Below are 20,818 nucleotides of genomic sequence, written 5' to 3'. Positions count from 1 at the left end.
CAAGAAACCCTAGGTTTGGTTCTTCAGTACCACATAAACAGAAAAAAAAATAAAAAATAAAAGCTGGAAGTGGCACTGTGGTTCAAGTGGTAGAATGCTAGCCTTGAGCAAAAGTAGCTCAGGGACAGTGCCAGGCCTGGCAAAAAAAAAAAAAAGACATAAATTTCTATGTTCAAAACTTTTACTACTGGATCAAGGTGGGTGGAGACTGCTTTTCTAAAATACTGAGTGCCTCTAAAGGTGTTTAAATCACTAGACATCTAAAGCTACAGTTTTAGAAAGTGAGAGGCAGACACAGTAACTGGTGTGGAGAAAAGCCCAGAGGAACAGTATTGTATGTGAGCAGCCAGAAGAGAAGGCCTTGCTTCCACTTATACAACAGTCAGTCCTGCCTTCAGTGACCTCGAGTATATAGTACATATATCTTCAAGGAATTTTCCAGTTAAAACAAAGCATATCCAGAACCCTGTATATGCTCACAAGCTGAACAGCTCTCCATCAATATTTGAAGAAAACAAAATTTCATCTAAATTCTAACTGTCAAAAGGTGGGGGGGGGGAGGACTATATTTTAACTCCAAGAAGCTTAAGGTTGACCTTTAAAGGCCTCAATTAGGTGTAAGATTTTTAAAATCATTGGAAATTTATACCTTTGTTTAAATACAAACACACAGCATGGTAACCATTTTTAAAAAAGGATTACTGAAATCACATATTAATTTTGTGCATTTAAAAATCAATTTAAGGGGCTGGGAAGGTGGCTCAGTGGTAGAGTGCTTGCCTCACATGCATGAGGCCCTGGGTTCGATTCTTCAGCACCACATAAGCAGAAAAGGCTGGAAGTGGCACTGTGACTCAAGTGGTAGAGTGCTGGCCTTGAGCTGAAGAGCTGAGGGACAGCGCCCAGGCCCAGAGTTCAAGCCCCAGGACCAACCAAAAAAAAAATTTTTTTTAAGAAAATATAGCTCCGATGTGCCAGCCCACTGTGGGCGGCAGACGCAGCGGCTTGCTGGCAGCACGGTGCCACCTGCGCACTCTCCTCAGCTGCAAGGTGGCGGCTTAAAATCAGCCACAAAGGAGTAGCATGCATGAAGGGAATGAATAACCCTATGCACTTCAGGGCTTCCTCCACCTCAGACATCTGGTGTCAAAGATTCTCCAGCACAACACTGAGTAGGTAGGGGTCAGGGCAGAGAAAAGGGTAAGAAGTCACTGAAACTGCTTTAGACCCCAGGCAACCTTTTATACCCCCTCCCAAACACACACACACACACACACACACACACACACGCACGCACGCACACACGCACGCACGCACACACGCACGCACACACACACAGACCTAAAGCCTCTGCTGGTGAGCACCATTCACTGTGGGTGGGGTACTGGACATGCAAACCAGATGTGGCCACCAAGTATGTGTCTCCAGAGAATACTGATCACAAAGCCACCTCTTGATGCCAAGAATGCTCAAGACATTCAAAAGAATACAAAGCTGAGACTTTTCCAAAAAGGAGGTAGTCTACAAAGACAATGGTTTATCTCATGCACAGGCTGAATCTGGAAATTCCAACTTGTAAAGACACACAATTTCACACACACACACACACACACCAGGTGCACAAATTCCAACTTGAAAAGACACACAATTTCACACACACACACACACACACACACACACACACACACACACACACACACACACACACACACACACACACACGTGCACAGTTCCCAAAGTGGCTGCTGTCAAAATGCAAGCAAATGCTCTCCTCCTCCGGAGACCTCGCACCTTTCTGAGACTTCACTCACAGGCTCACAGAAAGCCACAGGCGGGCTAACCTCTAACACCGCTTCCTAGGAAGTTGCTCAGAGCCTGAATGGCAGAGAGTGCCTGTGGCATTAGGCCACTCTGTTCTGAGAACATAACCTATCAAACACACCATCTGTAAAAACAGACCATGGCTTTTCTCCTTTCATTCAAAAAGGTAAAAATACTTTTGTGCTCTCAGAATTTAAAACACATGGTTAAGTCAACCACTACTATTGACTAACAGTACAAAGTGCAGCTGAGGGGTCAAACAGGGAAGCAAACTCAATAAGATGGGGAGAAAACGGAGAAAGCCTGTCCCGTCACACCGAACACGGCCTTTCCACACTACTATTGCACATCTCAGGAACAGAACTTAGACCACAAATGAGCCAGTAACAGGTCTCCTACACCACCCAAAGAAAGGCAGCAGAGAGCATCCACGCTCTCTCCACCACTGCAGAGAAGGGCATTTAAAGTCAATACTGTACATGTTGAAGGTGTGGGTTTGCCCAAAGCAGTGTCATTTTGAGCCCTTGAGTCCTTACTCCTCCTTTCCACAAAGCTCATGTGATTCTGTCACAGGATTAAAAAACAACTTCAATGGGTATGCAGGTGTAATTTAGTCTTGGTTGAAAGTCAAAACTTTTCAGACAATTCCAGTGATACAGTTGGCGGAGCATCAAACCCTATCTACCTGCTCCTGGCACTGATGGCCAATGGTTATATTCTGTTAGTGGGGTGATGTTAAGTATGACATCACAAGTTCTTACTACTAATACAAACAGCTGGAGCCCAGCATGTGGGCACTGCCGAGCGAAACCTCTTCTTCTCTGGGAGGAATCTTTCTCTCCCTATTGACTGGACAGCTTCACCTTCCTAGTCACCTCTTACCAGCCTTAGATGTCAAAGGAAGATGTTAAATATATGGCAGAACACAGGCACGATGCGCGGGAAGGAGACTGGCTCCTTTACTCTAGGAACCTTGTAACCGGGAAAAGCCTCACGTATTGTTTGAAGGTATTCAACTGCACTTTACCTCCCTCTAAGGCGCATCACTTACGTGCTGTGCTTGCACAGTTATGCAATCTTACCACATCACTATGCTAGATGTAGAGTCCTAGACAGCCACCAGATGTTCCAAAAGCCACCTTCAACCCAAGCTTTGACTATCTTCTATGTCAAAACAGACTAGCTCGATGCCCTACTGACAGGTTCAGACAAGACCATACACATGGCTAAGAGCCCTGCCCTGGAGGGGCATAAACATTACATTACAGTCCTCAACACAGAATCCCCCCCCATCTTACTGTTTATAAACAGGAATGGTTCTTTGTCTCCCACTGCTTAGAACAACTGAGTTGTTCAACAGCGCTTACTTAGCCCTAAACACATGGCCATGTCATTTAACTAATACTCCTTGAAATAACAAGAGTCTAAGCATATTTTTTTCCTGACAAAGGGTCCCAACCGCCAGGAGAAATAACTTTGTTCTTAAACATACTCACAAAGTGCAGCTGTTAAATCCCACCAAAAATTACTTTAGCACAAAGCTCTAAAGGACAAAGAAAAGAAAGAGAAAATGAGAAGGAGGTGGAGTTTGAACTCCAATTAAGGCATTTTTATACACAGTCCAACACTGAGTCAAATGGAACCCATAAAAGGTATCTTGATGGAAAATGGCAAAAAACCACAATAGTCTATTATCAGAACTGCAGAACTAATTGCTCACTTCAAATGCAATCAGGTAGAGCTCAGTTCTTTTGTTCCTTGGTTCTGTCCATAAGTGCATAGGTTATGTCTTCTGCAGGTCTGGAGAAAATGGACCAGGAGTAGAAGGTCCATCCAGGCCAGAGAGTGTGAATGGTCCATGACTATTCAATACAGAAGGAAACTGAGAAAGAAAATAAAACAGGTTATTTTACTGTAATTCAATCCTCACTTTCACTTTCTGTCCCTACTATATTCCCCTCAGGCAGAACATGATACACTTCTGCAGTGGCTCACAGAACAAAGGCATTAACTGTTTACCATGGGAGATCCTGCTATAACATCAAAATGGAAAATCATTTGTCCTAAGATTAAATGTAGCATTCTCCAAACTATCTCAATGGAGTGGAAATATCTTCTGTTATCTCCTAAGATACATAGGTTTACATTTAACCTTGAAGGTCTTAGAAAAATCAGTAAGTGACAGAATTTAGCAGAGTGTTACTCAATTATTAGGCAAATCGGGAACCCTTGGAGAACCAGAATGGTAGAATAGTTAGTTACAAGTCACTCATCTAGCAGAAGGTTCTGTGTGTGTATTCTGAGACTACCTGTGTGAGAACATCAGCATTTGCTCAAGTTCTTAGATTGTGCTGTCACTCAATTATCCGCTGGGGAGAGGCAAAGAAAAATTTAAAAATAAAATATAGAAAATGCTCAACACTCTTCTCTACAAATAATTTAGAATTTTTTTAAAAGCCAGAGAGGGAGGGAAAGGAGGTATGTAGCTCACTGGTGAGCACATAGTCTAAATTCCATGCCCAGACTCCCACCAAAAAAAAAGAGCCAGGTGCCTGTGGTTCACATCTGTAATCCTAGCTACTTCTGAGTCTGAGATCTGAGGACCATGGCTCAAAGCCAGCCTGGACAGAAACATCCTTATGAGACTTTTTTTTTTTTGGTAGGTTGTGGTCCTGAACTCTGGGCCTGGGCACTGTCCCTCAGCTCTTCAGCTCAATGCTAGCGCTCTACCACTTGAGCCATAGCACCATTTCCTGTTTATGTGGTGCTGAGGAATCGAACCCAAGGCCTCATACATGCAAGGCAAGCACTCTACCACTGAGCCACTTTCCCAGCCCCACTTCATGAGACTCTTAATCTCCAATTAGCCACCTAAAAACCAGAAGTGGCGTGATGTGGCTCAAGTTGTAGACATGCACACACACACACATGCACACGCACAGGGTCATGTGCTACATCTTGATAGTCAGTCAAGGACAGACCACATACACAAGACTGTTACTGTAAGATAATGAAATTGAAACGCTTTGATCACCTAGTGGCACTGAAGCCATGCTAAGGTCTCAATGCAATGTATTACTTGTAAAATGTAGCACAAGCTAGGCACTGGTGGCTCACACCTATAATCCTACCTACTTGAGAGGCTGGGAATGGGAGGAGGGAGTTTGTGGCCAGCCTGGACAGAAAACATTGTAAGCTTCCTTTTCAACCCACAGTTGGGTAGTAGCATCTGTCATCCTAAACTACATGTGATCCTGAGATTGGGAGGATCATTATTCCAAGCCAGCCCAGATGGAAAAGTCTGCAAGATTCCATCTCAATGGAAGGAAGCTAGAAGTGGTGACAAAAAAAAAAAAAAAGGCTAAAATAGGTAGATTCATAGTCCAGGACCAGGCCTGGGCAGGAGATGAGACACTATCTCAAGGGACACACTCCTGTAATCCTAGTGACTCAGGAAGCCAAGAACTAGAGGATCATGGTTGAAGGCCAGCCCAGACAGCAAAGTCTGATACTTTGTCTCCAAAATAACCAGCAAAAAAAAAAACAGGGCTGAAGGTGTAGCTCAAGTGGTAGAGCAGTAGCCAACAAGTAAGCTAAGTGAGCATGAAGCTATGAGTTCAAGCACCAGAAAAGAGTAACCAGCAAAAAGCCAGGGTTGGTTGGAGTAGTTTAGCAGTAAAGAACTTCCCTAACAAGCACAAGGCCCTGAGTTTAAACACTAATACCATCAAAAGAAAAGTTTAATATGTAAAATGACATATAGTACCTAATAACAAGGTTACTAGTGTAACAAGGTTATGTATTTACTGTACTACTGTAAGCTTCCAATTGCTATTTTAGAGTGTACTTACAAAAAATTTACTGTAAAATGTCACTGTGCCAGCAATAGCCTGTCAGGTTTTTTTTTGTTTTTGTCGGTTGTGGAGGCTGAACTCTGGGCCTGGGCACTGTCCCTCAGCTCTTCAGCTCAAGGCTAGCGCCCTACACAGTGCCACTTCCAGCTTTTTTCTGCTTATGTATGCTGAGGAATCGAACCCAGGCCCTCATGCATGAGAGACAAGTACTCTACTACCACTGAGCCAACCTCCCAGCCCCAACCCTGTCAGGCTTCTTGTCTTATGTGGCTTGTTTCTCGGCTGCATCATTTAATCCTGTGACTGATAAACAGGCACCATATACCCAGGTACATAGCAGGCTATACATCTTGGTTTGTGCAAATACACTATGGATCGTCCTACGATGAAATCAGGAATCACAGGATTCCTTTCACAGAAGGCATCCCCTTCATCAAGCAACGCTGGCTGTGCATATGGACACTTTTGTATATGTATATACATATATAGACAGTCCCTGGACTGTTCCAGCTTATGATGGTACAAAAGCCAGGTACATTTAATAGAAACCATGCTTTGAATTTTAGTATTTTCCTGGACTAGCGATACACAGTACAATCCTCTTTTGTCATGCTGGGCAACAACAGAGAGCCATATCCTTGAGTTAATTGCTGAATCACAAGGAAAACTATCCAATACTATACAGTGGCCCACGTTGATAAGCAATGATGGTCCACTGGTTAGGTTATTAAATAGTTTCTACTTAAATGATATTTCCAACTTACACTGGCTGCATAGAACATAATTCCATTGCAAGCTGAGAACATGTATTGTTTATTTGAGATGGAGTCTAGCTATGTGGCTCAGGCTGTCCTTAAACTCTTAGGCTCAAGCAGACCATCCTGACTCACTTCAAAGTGGCAAGGACTACAAGCATGCACCTTACTGTATGTCTATGTATATAGACACAGATGTATACCTGAACAGATGCACAGACCAGCTTAAGTGCACACACATGTGTACACATACACTCAAAAAAATGTCTGGTGTTCAAGATGACAAAAAATTTAAGTGAACTCAAAATCTACCTCAAAATAGAACAATTTTAAATCAAATGTAATAGTAAGCAACGAAAAGGTAAACTTTGCGGGTATTTATCCAGTCTCTTTGCTGGCTAGACAACACTTGAGGTCTGGAGGTGTAGTTCAAGTGGTAGAGCATTTGCCTCACATGCACAAAGTCCTGGGTTCAATCCCCAGTGTAGCAAAATAAGTTAGCAGAAAATCAACCCTTGGAACTTCAAAACTAAACTCTAATCTTTATTAAGTAGAAGCTGACTATCCGAACAGTGGATGCTGCTTTGCTGTTTCTTCAGTTAGTACTCCTAATTACAAGAGACAGGCTTTGATGGAATTTACCTGGAAAAGTGTGTTAGCACCTTGAAGTCTGGCAGGACTCAGGGGGGCTACAGGGCTGAGCGTAGTCCAAAAGTGGATGCTGGAGAGCAAAGGGCTTGGGGTCAGTAGGATAGGTGTCTGCAACACACAAAGAGAGCCAGTAAATGAAAACAGGGCCTGTGCTCTGTCCCTGCAACAGTATACAAGCTGCAAACAATCTGTTTACACATTCAACCCAAGTATTGTGCGGTTCTCCACTCCAAATGTCTCTAGGTCTGAAATTTTTCATGATGAAAATTTCAGAAGTCATTTGTGGAACTTAATGAAGCTAAGGTCAAAATAACCACTTTTCAATTCAGCTTTTATGGCAAATAGCAAAAGCAACCTCGATTCAGGTACAGAGGCATAATGGGTAACTGAGTCAACAACACAGTCCTTCTTTAATAATGAGATGCTCTGGGAGTGATCTAGTAAAATGTTCTACAAGATGAGCAAGTTAATAAATACCAGCTATAACTAAACAAACTTGAGACTCCATACCACACCCATCCCTTTCTACCACTCTTAGTACCTACTGTTTTCTCATAACATACCAAGTTTTATGAAGAAAGGAAGAAGAAATACTTTCAATAGGAGGAAGTAGAAAATCTGAAATCAGTATTTACTTGTAGAACAATGAATTTTTAAAGCCAATACCCCAAACCTTCCATTTTAGCCATCCTGAGGTGAGGGATTGGGTTTGAGTTATCTAGAACCCTTTTAAGACAAACCTAAGGAATAGAGAGCACACTTGCAGGTGGAAATTGCAGGTTTGTTTTAGAAGGCGAATAAACGTGAATAGCCGCACTAGAAAGGAGGAGTGAGCTACCTGAGAAAAAAGTGCTGGTGTGAGAGAAGCCGTAGGGAGAGATGGGCTTAAAATCCCCAGTGGGCTCGGGTCACTGCCTGTGATCACAAGAGTGGGTGCCAGTTCTAACCCTTTGGGTTTTTTGGACCTTGATGAGCTATTTGTTTTGTCCTTTTCTGGCAAAACTGAATCCTCATTTTTAGACTCCAGTGACAAGTTCTCTGGAAGTTCCATTGGCTGAGAAGCCAATGATGCAATGTCTGTATCGATGTCCGGGTTGGAACTCAGTGGTGGAGAAGGTGTTCGAGAAGGCTCCTTCAAAGAAAGGGGTAAGGATGGAGCAGGAGGTGTGGGGGTGAAAGTGGCTTCTACACTGGATACGGAAGTAGTTGGGGCTTCTAAGGAAGGTAGTTTTGGAGAAACCAAAGTCTCCAGTGCTTGGATAGTTTCTTCAGAAGATGGAGAGATACTGGGCCCGGATGAGATGGCAACAGGAACAGGTTCACTGGGCAGCTTTTTGGAAGGTGTTGTTACAAATCTGATGACCGATGGTGTTGGCTCCTGAGATTTTTTCTCGGCCAGTTTCTCAGCTGGATTCTCCATCTTTATAGATTTGAAAAGCTTCTTGCTGGAGGTGTTCAGTGAGTTGAGAGTAAATGAAGAATACAAGCCAGAGTGGATGTAGTCGTTGCGGCTAGAGGCCTTGGCGCCAGGCTGAGGGGCTGCTCTCTCTCTCCCACCATTCTCCACATCTTTGGAGCCGCTGCTGCTGACTTCATTGGAATTTAGAGGTTCACAGTCTCCCTCAATCCTGCCCACTGCCATTGGATCCATTTTCAAAATCTCTGGGTAAGACACAAACTTGTACACAAACTTCTGACCATTCACTTTTTTAATAATATTCTGTAGGTAAAGAAAATAAGCATTCTTATACTTTCTTGTTAACTTACATCCCACAGCTAATGAAAAAGCTGACCTAGTGAAGCTATCTGAGAAGCGGACATAGCTCACTTAAAAGCTTCACAATCTTCAACATCAACCTAGCCACAACAAACAGCCCTTGTTAATGCGGAGAAGTTAAAGTTTTACTATAAAAAGTTGAGCAATTGTTAATTCTGTGACCTTTTCAAGTATATTTATTAAGTCAGAACTCACTGGACTGCTGTATCAAATAAGTCCACAGGCACAAGCCATAGCATCCTAAGAAGTCAGAAAGGAATTTGAGCATTGCATCTGTGAGGTTGCTACTTCCTTCAGAGAAAGCTAATAAGATCAACTTAAAGGCAAAAGGAAACAAGTTCAGCCTCTTATTCTAAGTCTAGCCTTCAGGGCTGTTCATTTTTCCTCAGTGCCCAAGAACTAATTCAAAGTAACGACAAATCAAATATATAAAATTTTAACTAAGAAATCAATTCCATTAACAGCTATTCTTTAAGATATTAATCTATGTTCCCTAGATTAAAACTAAAATTAAGAGCTTAAAAAAAACCTATGTATAACAATTTTTTAAGTACATTATGACTAACATGGGAATATTTATCCTAAAAAAAAAAACTATTTCTTTTTTTCATATTCCAATCCTGTACTTTTTTTTAAAAAGACAACTCAGCCAGGAATAAAGAATGTGTAATAAGAATAGGTTACTGAGCAAGAATTTATAAACATATAGCTGAACATTTTACATTTACACAATGCAGAAGTATAAAATAACAGAGACAGCAATACCCACAATCTCTATAGAAATGAAGGAATGACGCTGGTCTTGAGGCTATCTGTAGACTCAAGACCAGGTGGTGCATTACCTTCACGTAGTAGTATCTGAGAGCTCGGCTAAGTTTGTCGTAATTCATGTTGGGCTTGTTCTTGCGAATCCCCCAGAGCCGAGCCACCTCTTCTGCCTGCAGAAGCTTGAACTCCCCATTGTCAGAGGTCCAGCAGATCATGTGCTTGTTCTGAGGCTCCTGCAGGAGCTGGAGGAGGAACTGCCACAGGGTGATGGCACTGTCCATAGCAATAGGCTGAAAGATGTGTGGTAACATTAACTTATTTAACACTGTCAGGCCTGGCTCTATGTGCTCTAAGTATACAAGTTATTTCATTTCCATACGAATCCCATAAGTCAGGTACTACTGCATTGTTTTACATATGGAAAGAAAAATGGACTAATCAAAGGATTATGTAACTTGCCCCAAATCACATAACAAATGAAGCTAAGTAAGCCCAAGCAATGTGGATCCAGAATCCAAACTCTTAAGCATGACATGCTGTTTAAGAAGCCCTCAGCACTTATGGGCACTGGTAGCTCATATCTGTAATCCTAGCCACTCAGGAGATCAAGATCCCAAGGACCAAGGGTGGAAGCCACTTATGCAGAAGGATCAAGGGTGGAAGCCACTTGTGCAGAAGGATCAAGGGTGGAAGCCACTTATGCAGAAAAAGTGTGTGAGACTGTCTCTAAAATAACAAGCAAAAAGTAGGACTTCCTGCGGCAGGTAGAACACCAGCTGAGCAAGCAAAGCTTGCTCCGAGTTCAAATACTCTAATCTGTCACCACCCACCCCCATCCCCTTACCCAACCTCCTAAGCATGGCCCAAGAGTGGCTAAATTGGCAGAGCATTCTAGTAAGTCTGAAGCCCAAAGTTTGATTCCCAGAATTGGAAAAAAAAAAAAAAATTCTTAAGCAACAAGCAACTTGCAAGGAGGCAAAAACTAGTTCAAAAATAACAGGAACAGAAAAACTTGTCAATCAAGCGTGTAAGTTAGCCAGGCACCAGTGGCTCACACAGACCCTCCAAAAAAGTATGTTACAAAATTTTTCCTCAAACTCTCATTGTTATATTTTCTCAGAAGACCACAATGCTAGCACCTATGTAAATAACCCAGTTATTTTTTTTTTTTTTGTCAGTCATGGGGCTTGAACTTAGGAGCTGGGCACTGTTCCTAAGCTCTTTTGCTCAAGGCTAGTGCTCTAACTTTCCTGCTGGGGCTGGCAGTAAATGACCATCCTCAGATCTCAGCCTCCTGAGTAGCCAGGATTACAGGTGTGAGCCACCAGCACCCAGCTAACCCGGTTTTATTTACTAGCCAAGAAATTTGTCTCAGGGTAGCCTGGGGACTGAAGTAGAGGAAATAATCTACTACTATTCCAACTAGTGTGGTCCTCTACATAGCCCTGGGTTTGATCCACAGTACTACAAAACAGAAACAAACACACAAACAAAAACCTTAACCAAGAATATATAAAAAACTTTTACAACTTAAAAAAAGAAAAATTTATGGAAGTGAAGCTGTGGCTAAATTGGTAGAGCACTAGCCTTGAGCTGAAGACAGCACCCAGGCCCCACAACCCACAAAAAAAAAAAAAAAAAAGAAGAAGAAGAAGAAAAAGAAAAATTTAGGGCTGGGAAGGTGGCTCAGTGGTAGAGTGCTTGCCTTGCATGTCTGAGGCCCTGGGTTCGATTCCTCAGCACCACATAAGCAATAAGAAAAAAGCCGGAAGTGGCGCTATGGCTCAAGTGGTAGAGCACTAGCCTTGAGCTGAAGAGCTGAGGGACAGTGCCCAGGCCCAGAATTCAGGCCCCATGACTGGACCCAAAAAAAAAAAAAAAAAAAGAAAAGAAAAATTTAAACCAGGTACGGATGGTGCATGCCTATAATCCCCACAATGGAGAAGAAAATAAGTTCAAAAACAACTTGGACTATGTGACCAGACTCTCTCAAAGAAGGGAGGGAAGAGCTGGGAAGGTGGCTCAGTGGTAGAGCACTTGCCTTGCATGCATGAGGCCCTGGGTTCGATTCCTCAGCACCACATAAGCAAAAAGAAAAAAGCCGGAAGTGGCACTGTGGCTCAAGTGGTAGAGTGCTAGCCTTGAGCTGAAGAGCTGAGGGACAGCGCCCAGGCCCAGAGTTCAGGCCCCATGACTGGCAAAAAAAAAAAAAAAAAAAAATCTAACCAATAAGAAATTACATCATGGGCTGGGCGCTGGTGGCTCACGCCTGTAATCCTAGCTACTCAGGAGGCTGAGATCTGAGGATCGCGGTTCAAAGCCAGCCCGGGCAGGAAAGACCGCGAGACTCCTATCTCCAATAAACCACCAGAAAACCGGAAGTGGCGCAGTAGCTCAAGTGGTAGAGCGCTCGCCTTGAGCTGAAGAGCTGAGGGACAGCGCCCAGGCCCAGAGTTCAAGTCCCACGACCGACAAAAAAAAAAAAAAAAAGAAATTACATCATGGGCTGGGAAGGTGGCTCAGTGGTAAAGCGCTTGCCTTGCATGCCTGAGGCCCTGGGTTCAATTCCTCAGCACCACATAAGCAGAAAGAAAAAAGCTGGAAGTGGCACTGTGGCTCAAGTGGTAGAGCGTTAGCCTTGAGCTGAAGAGCTGAAGGACAGAGCACCCAGGCCTAGAGTTCAGGCCCCACGACCGGACCCCCCCCAAAAAAAAAAGAAATTACGTCATAACTACTAGAAGAGCTACAACAAGAAAATGGATCTCCAAATGCCTCATTCTCCTGAGTGTTGGGATTGTAGGTGTGGGACACTACAACTGTCTCAGGGGTTTCTTTTGGGGCTGCTGGGGAAAAAAAAAAAAAAAAGATGTTTGCGCAACTCCATGATTATACTAAAAATCACTGAACTGTGCACCCTAGGCAGGTGAATTTCATGGCATATAAATTACATTATCAATAAAGATGTCTAAAGTACACAAGCCTAACACCACAAACTAAGTAAAAGTTAGGCTTGAGAAAACTTAATTCTAACAACTTAATTCTAATTCTAACGAGACCCTGAAGGGCTGATTAATAACACCTGGGTTTCTAACTCTAGCTTCCCTTGGACACATGCAATGTCTTCCAGGAATCTTCACACAGGCAGCACTTTGAAGCTGGTTGTACAGAGATGCTATCATCCCGAAGCAGAGATGGGAAAACAGTTAAAAAACAGGAAAGAAAAGATGCCTCCCAGTCAGAACTCCTGGAGAAGCTAAGGCCATGAGTGCAAGCCTCCTTCATTACTCACATCCTCTGTTCATCAAGGAACCTTCTTGCCCTGAATTTACCTTGCTAAGGTGATCACACACTTGTTAGACACTACATGATAGGCATGTATAAATTATAAACGAAAAGCTTCCTCTAATGCTAAATAACCATGCCCACTAGCAATCAGTTCCCCCTAGTCTCACCTAAGCTGGGCTTCTTACTGATTTATTTCCTTATTTTTGCCAGTAGGATTTAAACTCAGGGTCTCATGCTTGCTCAGTTTGCTTACTTCGCTGGCACTCTACCACTTGGGTCACATCTCCAGCCTTACCTCAACTCTTCCAATCTCAGCCTCCTAAGCAGGTAGGATTGCGGGTGTGAGCCACCAGCCTCTGGCTATAATAGTTGGTTATCATATCAACTAAGTATGTCAGGAGAAGAATCACCTGCCACTCTGCATGTACCAGACAGACCATATTTCTGATGATGCTTATTCAAGCAAGGAAAGTTGTTGTTTTTTGGGTTTGTTTTTTTTTGGGTACGATCGTGGGGCCTGATCTCTGGGCCTGAGCGCTGTCCCTCAGCTCTTCAGCTCAAGGCTAGTGCTCTACCACTTGAGCCACAGTGCCACTTCTGGCTTTTTTTCTTTTTGCTTATGTGGTGCTGAGGAATCGAACCCAGGGCCTCAGGCATGCAAGGCAAGCGCTCTACCACTGAGCCAACTTCCCAGCCCAGGAAAGTTATTTTTTAAATCCAGTTTTCCCATTTAAGCCATCAGTTGCTAGTCTACAACTGCTAAAATGACTCAAAATATAAGCTTAACCAAACAACTCAATTTCCACATTCCCAAATACCACCTTTGTATAAAGAATATTTAAGGCTGGGCGCTGGTGGCTCACGCCTGTAATCCTAGCTATTCAGGAGGCTGAGATCTGAGGATCGAGGTTCAAAGCCAGCCCGGGCAGGAAAGTCCGTGAGACTCTTATCTCCAATAAACCACTAGAAAACTGGAAGTGGCGCTGTGGCTCAAGCAGTAGAGCGCTTGCCTTGAGCTGAAGAGCTGAGGGACAGCGCCCAAGCCCAGAGTTCAAGCTCCACAACCGACCCAAAAAAAAGAGAATATTTAAGCCAGGCCCTGGTGGCTCTGTAATCCTAGTTACTCAGAAGGCTGAGATCTGAGGATGGGGGAACAAAGCTAGCCCAGGCACGGAAGTCTGTGAGACTCTTCTCTCTAATTAACCATCAGAAAACTGGAAGTGGAGCTGTGACTAAAAGCTGGAGTGCTAACCTTGAGCAAAAGAGCTCAGGGACAGTACCCAAGCCCTGAAGTCAAGCCCCACCAAAAACAAAAGGGGGGAAAAAAGAATGTTTACAGAGGCAGATATGATGGCATAACCCTGTAACTCTACCACTCAAGACAGAGGCCAGGGCTAGGCTCCAGTGGCTCATACCTATAATTCTAGCTACTCAGGAGGCTGAGATTTGAGGATCTCAGTTCAAAGCCAGTTCCAGCAGTAAAAGTCCGTGAAACTCTTATCTCCAATTAACTACCAGAAAACCAGAAGTGGCGCTGTGGCTCAAGTGGTAGAGTACTCACCTTGAGCTGAAGAGCTCAGGGACAGCACCCAGGCCCAGAGTTCAAGCCCCATAATCGACCAAAAAAACAAAGAAAGAGGCCAGCCTAGACTACATCACAAAACTACCATACTGTCATCTTAAGAAAAAAAAAAAAAAAAAAAAGAATGATTACAGGAGCAGAGGCAGGAATGTACATGTATGAGATATGAAGAGGGGAGAGAGAAAAGCCAGGCAGAGAACTGAAGTATAAATGACGGCAGTGCTTATATTTGTTTGGGGAAGAAAAGTTCCTTTTTTGTGTGTGATATTTTTCAGTTTGTTTACTGAAACAATCTACATAATAACCTCATTGCACTCTTTTTTTTTTTTTTTTTGGTCAGTCGTGGGGCTTGAACTCTGGACCTGGGTGCTGTCCCTCAGCTCCTCAACTCAAGACTAGCACTCTACCACTTGAGCCAGAGCACCACTTCCAACTTTTTTGGTTTATGTGGTACTGAGGAATTGAACCCAGGGCCTCATGCATGTGAGGCAAGCTCTCTATCACTGAGCCACCTTCCCAGCCCTGTTTTGGGAAAAATTCTAAGACCCAAATCCTTGACTCTTAATACCTATTATGTTTCAGCCTTACAGGTTTAAACTGGCCAAATGATACAGCCACTAAGTCATTAATGAGGCATTAACATCTCCCCCAGGAGCACATAAGAGCCATCCTGAGCAAGGAAAGTTTTTTAAAATATAGGAATACCCCCAAGGTAGTGAAGGCTTACCTTCGGCCTTTCCCTCTGCTAACTACTAGAGTTTGGTGTATGGAGTCAGATGCTGGTGGGGTTTGGATACTTTAGGACAGAAGCGAAGTCCTATGGTAAATGCCAAAGCTCCAGCACATCAGCGTGTCCAGGACAGAAGGCGGCTAAGAGGAAAACAAAAGGGCATTATGGTTTGGAATTGAAGTACTAGAAATCTGATTTTTTTTTTTTGAGAAAAACTTCACAGAAGAATGGACATCTTCAGTGAGTACTTTATATATTTATTTCTAGAACTGGGATTTGAACTTAGTTAGGGTCGTGTCCCTCTCAGCTTGTTTACTTGGCTAGCATAGTCACATGTCCAGCCCAGATTTTTGCCGTTTTAGAGATGAAGTTTTTCAGTTTTCTGCCTTGTCTGGCTTTGAACCAATCATTCAGGCTCGGCTTTCTGAGCATTACGATTACAAGGCATGGGCTATCAGTGCCTGGCTCCTAAAACAGTATTTTGCCATTTAAAAAAATTTTTTTTATGTGTAATGCTAGAGATCAAACACAAGATCTTACATACACTAAACATGCTCTAATTCCTTGCTACATTTTCAACCCCTTATTCAATTTTAATATCAGGTTATTCTTACAATAATAAAATTGGTGATGGAAATAGAGCTGTGGCTAAAGTGGTAGAGCACCAATCTTGAGCAAGAAAGCTAAAAGACAAACTAGGGTCTGCGTTGAAGCCCCAGCACATCCACAAAAAGAAAAGAGAGAAAACTTGGCAAACTCCCAGATTTATGGTTAAATAGAAACTACTCATTTAGTTCCTGCAAGTGTGGTATTAATTATGAACCTCAAAGACTTCCTCAGCCATAAAAGAGAACTAAAGGAAAAAAAATAACTTCAGAAGATGTTAAAAATTATAGGCATAAACTGAAGAGTCAAAAATATAATCTTATTCTTGTTACAACAAATAGAAAACAAAAAGTAGGGAAAATAGTGTGCGTGGTGGTGCATGCCTGTAATCTCAATAGTCAGGAGCCTGAGGCAGGAGGTCCCTGGGTTTGAGACCAGCCTACACTATGTACTGAGACTGGTCAAATGAAGATAACTCATTTTTGATGGATTAAATGCTGAAGAAAATGTTACCTTATGGGGCTGGGAAGGTGGCTCAGTGGTAGAGCGTTTGCCTTGCATGCTCAAGGCCCTGGGTTCGATTTCCTCAGCACCACATAAGAAAAAAGCCGGAAGTGGCGCTGGGGCTCAAGTGGTAGAGTGCTAGCCTTGAGCTGAAGAGCTGAGGGACAGCGCCCAGGCCCAGAGTTCAGGCTCCACGACCGGACCCAAAAAAAAAAAAAAAAAAAAAAAAGAAAAAGAAAATGTTACCTTAACACTTCAAAGAAAGTCCAATCCCTCCCTGCATTACACTAAGGTAGAGGGGGAGGGATTAGGCAGCAGTAGATCACTTTCTTGCATACTATAGACCCTGGTTGGATCATAGAATAAAAAAAGAAACAGGAAACCATGTTGAAATAAAATAATGGGAGAATGGAAGACTATTAAATAAACCTTTTCCATTTCAAACATGTTTATAATACACAGTCCAGCTCCTGCAGTGACCCATGGCCCAAATAGTTTTCAGAAAGTAGCTAAAAGACCCAATATTCTTTTATCCTGCCCATGTAATTGTAACCCCTCTGTACAGTATGTTCACAAATAAAATAAAATAAAAAAAGACCCAATATTCTTCAGTGCAGCTGCTTAAATAAAACAAAAAGCCAAATTTCAAAATTTATCAACATTTGTTTGAATCAAAATAATCACCCTTTTCAAAAATGTACCTGCCCTATCTGGCAGGGCGGCTCAAGTTTTAGCAAAGCTGCCTACAGAAAATGGGAAGAAAGCTCTTAAGTTCAAACCCAACAGTTAAAAAAAAAATGTAACACTTACAGGATCCTATATAAAGAGAACAGTAACTGTACGCTTTGTGTGCCACCTGGAGCTTCATGCAGACACCCTGCCACTGAGTACATCCCAAATCCCAAAGGTAGTTAAGATTACCTAAAACTAAGGGATCGTGTTTCCCAAAGTATGTAACGGCCTGCGCTTCCGCAGTTGTACCACTCGTGAAGTCAGAGGGTCCCTAAAGGTGGAAACCTGAATCACATGGGATTTTAACCAAAACACCACTCACTGCCAGCCCTAAATACTGCAGCATCAAGTTGGTTCGGGGTTCTTTTTGCTCCTGTGGTGGCCGAGGGAGGCGTCCGATCCATCATCGGAGTGTCGAAGCCCCCCACTCCACCGTCTCACGCTTCAGACCGCAATCTCTTCTGTCGAGGACACCCCTTTACTTGCTGCTCCTGCCTGCTTTACAGCCCGCACCCCCCATCCCCCAAAAGGATTTTTGCAATGGCTCTTAGGAGGACGGGGCTCCCAGCTCCCAGCCTGGCCGCCGGGTGCAACAAGCGGGAAGTGCCGGGGGGTTCGGGAGCAGGTGTGCAGAATGAAACCCGCCGGACCCACCGCGAGCTCGGCGGCGGAGACGCGGGCGCCCCGCGCCCCCGGAGACCAAAGTCCGCCCGCGGCCCCGGCCGGAGCCCAGTTACTGTACTTTCATTTTCCGACTTCCTGTCGAGACATGGAGTCACCGGCGCCCCGTGGTCCCCGCCCACGCCACTCAACCCGCGGCCACCTTCGCCCGAGGCCCACGCGGGATTCCAGGAGCGGGGCAGGCGGAAGGAGCGCTTCGGGGGACCACCAGAGCCCGGCCGGGACCGACGGTGTCGGGGGGGAGGGGCGTGGGCGGGGACGAGGGGCGGAGCTACACGGGGAGCACCTAAGCCCCGCCCCGCGGCGGCGCGCGCACTTCCTGTTGTGCCTCGGAGCCTCGCTCCCCGCCCGCCCCCGCAGCCGCTCCCGGCCGGAGAGGGTGCGGCGCGACGGCCTCACGGGGCACCGGCGGGGCGCTCACCAGACCGCGTGCGGAGCGTCCTCTTAGCCTCCGCCTCACACGCGATGCTCCTCACGCTGGCAACTCGAAGACGGCGAGGTAGCCGCGGCGACCCGCACGACGGGGCCGGCGAAGGCGGCGGTGGCCGAGCCGAGCCCGCCGAGTGCCTGCGTCCGGCCGCATCTCCCGCCGCCGCACAGCTGCCGCGGTTGCTCGCGTCCCACGCTCCACCCCCGCACGCGGCGGTGAGGGCGGCGGCGGCGGCGGTGAAGGCGCCGCGGGTCCTCCGGCCGCTGCCCGCCGGACGCACGCTCGGGCTGTCCCTCGCTGCGGCCGGGCCGCCGCCACTCTCGAACCCCCCCTGGCTGTGCTGGGGCCCCACCCTGACGCCGCCGTCGTCGACGTCACTTCCGGGGGCTGGGAAGGCGGGGCCGCGACCCCCAGGGGCGCTGTGGGCGGCTGCCGCAGGCCCGCAGTGATTTGGGGCGGGGGAGGTTTCTGGGGTTCGGGCGTGCGCGTCACGAGGGCGCCCCCTGGAGTCCCACCGATCGCTGTCAGCCCCGGAGCCCCTCGCCCGGCGGAATCCGCAGGACCTAAGCGAGGCCTGGAACTCCCCCCCGGGGTGTCGAGGGTCCCACGATCTCCCGAGCTCTCGGTGGCCGCGGAGCGGGGGGCCGCTGGGCGCTCCTCGGCCCGCGGGTAGCCCCGCGCGGCCGATCCCGCCGTCACTGCCTGCACGAGAAGTCTTTGGTGGGAACTTTCTCATCCAAGTGCCAGCTCCCAGGACACCTGATCCCCAACTGCACTCTGACCCTCTCTCTGCTTTGACAAGTGGCCACACCGGCAGGGTGGCAAAAGCTTGCGCTGGTGTTGGAGGTATCCTGGAATCCCGTGGCGCCGGCACCCCTTGCGAGTTCCAGGACCCTCCGCGACATTGTTAGCCTCTCCAGAGCACCTTTGTCCTCTGTATGGAATGAGAGAACCTCATCTTCTAAAGCTGTCATGATTAAAGGGGATCAAGTGCATAAATCACCTAGGTCACAGTGAATCCCTAGGACACAAGTTCTCAATATAATGTGTGTGTGCGCGCGTGCCAGTTGTGTGCCAGTTGTGCGTTGGTGCTGTGCTGGCATTTGAACTCAAGGCCTGGGACTTTGTTCCTGAGCTTCTTTTGTTCCAGGCTAGCACTCCACCACTTGATCTATAGCTCTATTTATGGCTCTTTTTGAAGTTTAGTGGAGGTGAGTTTTACAGCTGGGCGCTGGTGGCTCTTGCCTGTAATCCTAGCTACTCAGGAGACTGAAAGCTGAGGATCACGGTTTGAAGCCAGCTTAGGCAGGAAAATCTGTGAGATTCTTTAACTCCAATTAATCATAAAAAGTTGGAAGTAGTGCTGTGGTTCAAGTGATAGAGATCTAGCCTGGAACCAAAAGAGCTCAGGGACAGCCCCCAAGACCAGAGTTCAAGCCCAGGACTGCAAAAAAAAAAAAAAAAAAAAGATTTTCCTGCTTGAACTGGCTTTGAAACTTGGTCCCCAGATCTCAGCCTCCTGAGTAGCTAGGATTACAGGTGTGAGCCACCTATGCCCAGCATCTTATCTCAATTAAAAACAAAGGTTGGAAGAGAGGGGAGGTGTGGCTCAAACCTCAGTAACACAGACAGGGAGGATGAGGCAGGAGAATGGCGAGTTCAAGATCAGCTTGGGCAACTTTAGACTTTTAATTTTATAATTTTTAAGAGGACTGGGGGTGTAGCATGGTGGTAAAGGTTGCTTAGCATGGGTGAGTCCATGGATCCAGATCTAAGTACTAGGGGGAAAAATGTGTGTGTTTAAAGAAATACAGTATATGGGGCTGGGAAGGTGGCTCAGTGGTAGAGTGCTTGCCTTGCATGCCTGAGGCCCTGGGTTCGATTCCTCAGCACCACATAAGAAAAAAGCCGGAAGTGGCGCTGTGGCTCAAGTGGTAGAGAGCTAGCCTTGAGCTGAAGAGCTGAGGGACAGCGCTCAGGCCCAGAGTTCACGCCCCACGACCGGGCCCCTCCCCCCCTCCAAAAAAAAGGAAATACAGTATATGAGCCGGGCACCCATGGTTCATGTAATTCTAGCTACTCAGGAAGCTGGGATCTGAGGATCACAGTTCAAAGCCAGCCCAGGCAGGAAAGTCGGTGAGACTCTTTATCTCCTATAAACCACTAGAAAACGGGAAGTGGAGCTGTAGCTCAAGCGGTAGAGCCTTGAGCTGAAAAGCACAAGGACAGCGCCCAAGCCCAGAGTTCAAGCCCCACGACCAACAAAAAAAAAGAGAGAAAGAAATAGAATATATGCAAAGCACTAGCAATCTTGACCCCAATATAAATTTTTCCATGCAACTTCTATCTTAGAAACCAAGATGAAAACTAAAGATATTAGTCTAGATTATTTAAGATAAACCAATTAAAACCATTTGTTTATACAGAAGTTTCATGTTAAGCTCCATACCAAGTCTAGCAAAAGGGTGGGGAGAACTGCAGACCTCCCTGTTTGCCAGACGGGTAGTAAACATCTGGTTCTGCCCGGGGCCAGCAGTTGTGTCATAGCCCTTTAGACTGAGTTTACAGTATTGTCAATTGCAATGTATTTTTGGAAAAGAGCCTGCTTTGGGAGTTCTTAAATTAGTCATAGCACGTCTGTT

The 20,818-nt window shown here is 45.5% G+C and overlaps 1 protein-coding gene across 6 annotated transcripts; it reads right to left on the bottom strand.

Annotated features, from left to right (window-relative positions):
* Positions 1 to 865: 865 nt before the first annotated feature.
* Elk4 (ETS transcription factor ELK4) lies at positions 866 to 18,395 on the bottom strand. 6 transcript variants are annotated; one of them, XM_070041672.1, is made up of 6 exons: positions 18,168 to 18,395; positions 15,221 to 15,363; positions 9,701 to 9,916; positions 7,920 to 8,801; positions 7,073 to 7,189; positions 866 to 3,703 (listed from the first exon to the last, which is right to left on the bottom strand). In XM_070041672.1, exons 3-6 carry the CDS (start codon positions 9,905 to 9,907, stop codon positions 3,605 to 3,607), a joined length of 1,305 nt encoding a protein of 434 aa, XP_069897773.1. In that variant the 5' UTR covers positions 9,908 to 9,916; positions 15,221 to 15,363; positions 18,168 to 18,395; the 3' UTR covers positions 866 to 3,604. The 6 variants fall into 6 exon arrangements, with proteins under 6 accessions (XP_069897773.1, XP_069897776.1, XP_069897774.1 ...); XM_070041675.1 differs by lacking the exon at positions 18,168 to 18,395 and adding an exon at positions 17,889 to 17,939; XM_070041673.1 differs by lacking the exon at positions 18,168 to 18,395 and adding an exon at positions 17,388 to 17,562.
* Positions 18,396 to 20,818: the final 2,423 nt, after the last annotated feature.

This window comes from Dipodomys merriami, unplaced genomic scaffold (genome assembly GCF_024711535.1).
Source record: "Dipodomys merriami isolate MVZ:Mamm:240054 unplaced genomic scaffold, mDipMer1.0.p SCAF_31, whole genome shotgun sequence".
In the NCBI taxonomy this organism is placed as follows: domain Eukaryota; kingdom Metazoa; phylum Chordata; class Mammalia; order Rodentia; family Heteromyidae; genus Dipodomys; species Dipodomys merriami.
The sequence above is the reverse complement of the archived record's forward strand: the minus strand, read 5'-3'. Positions and strand labels throughout refer to the sequence as shown.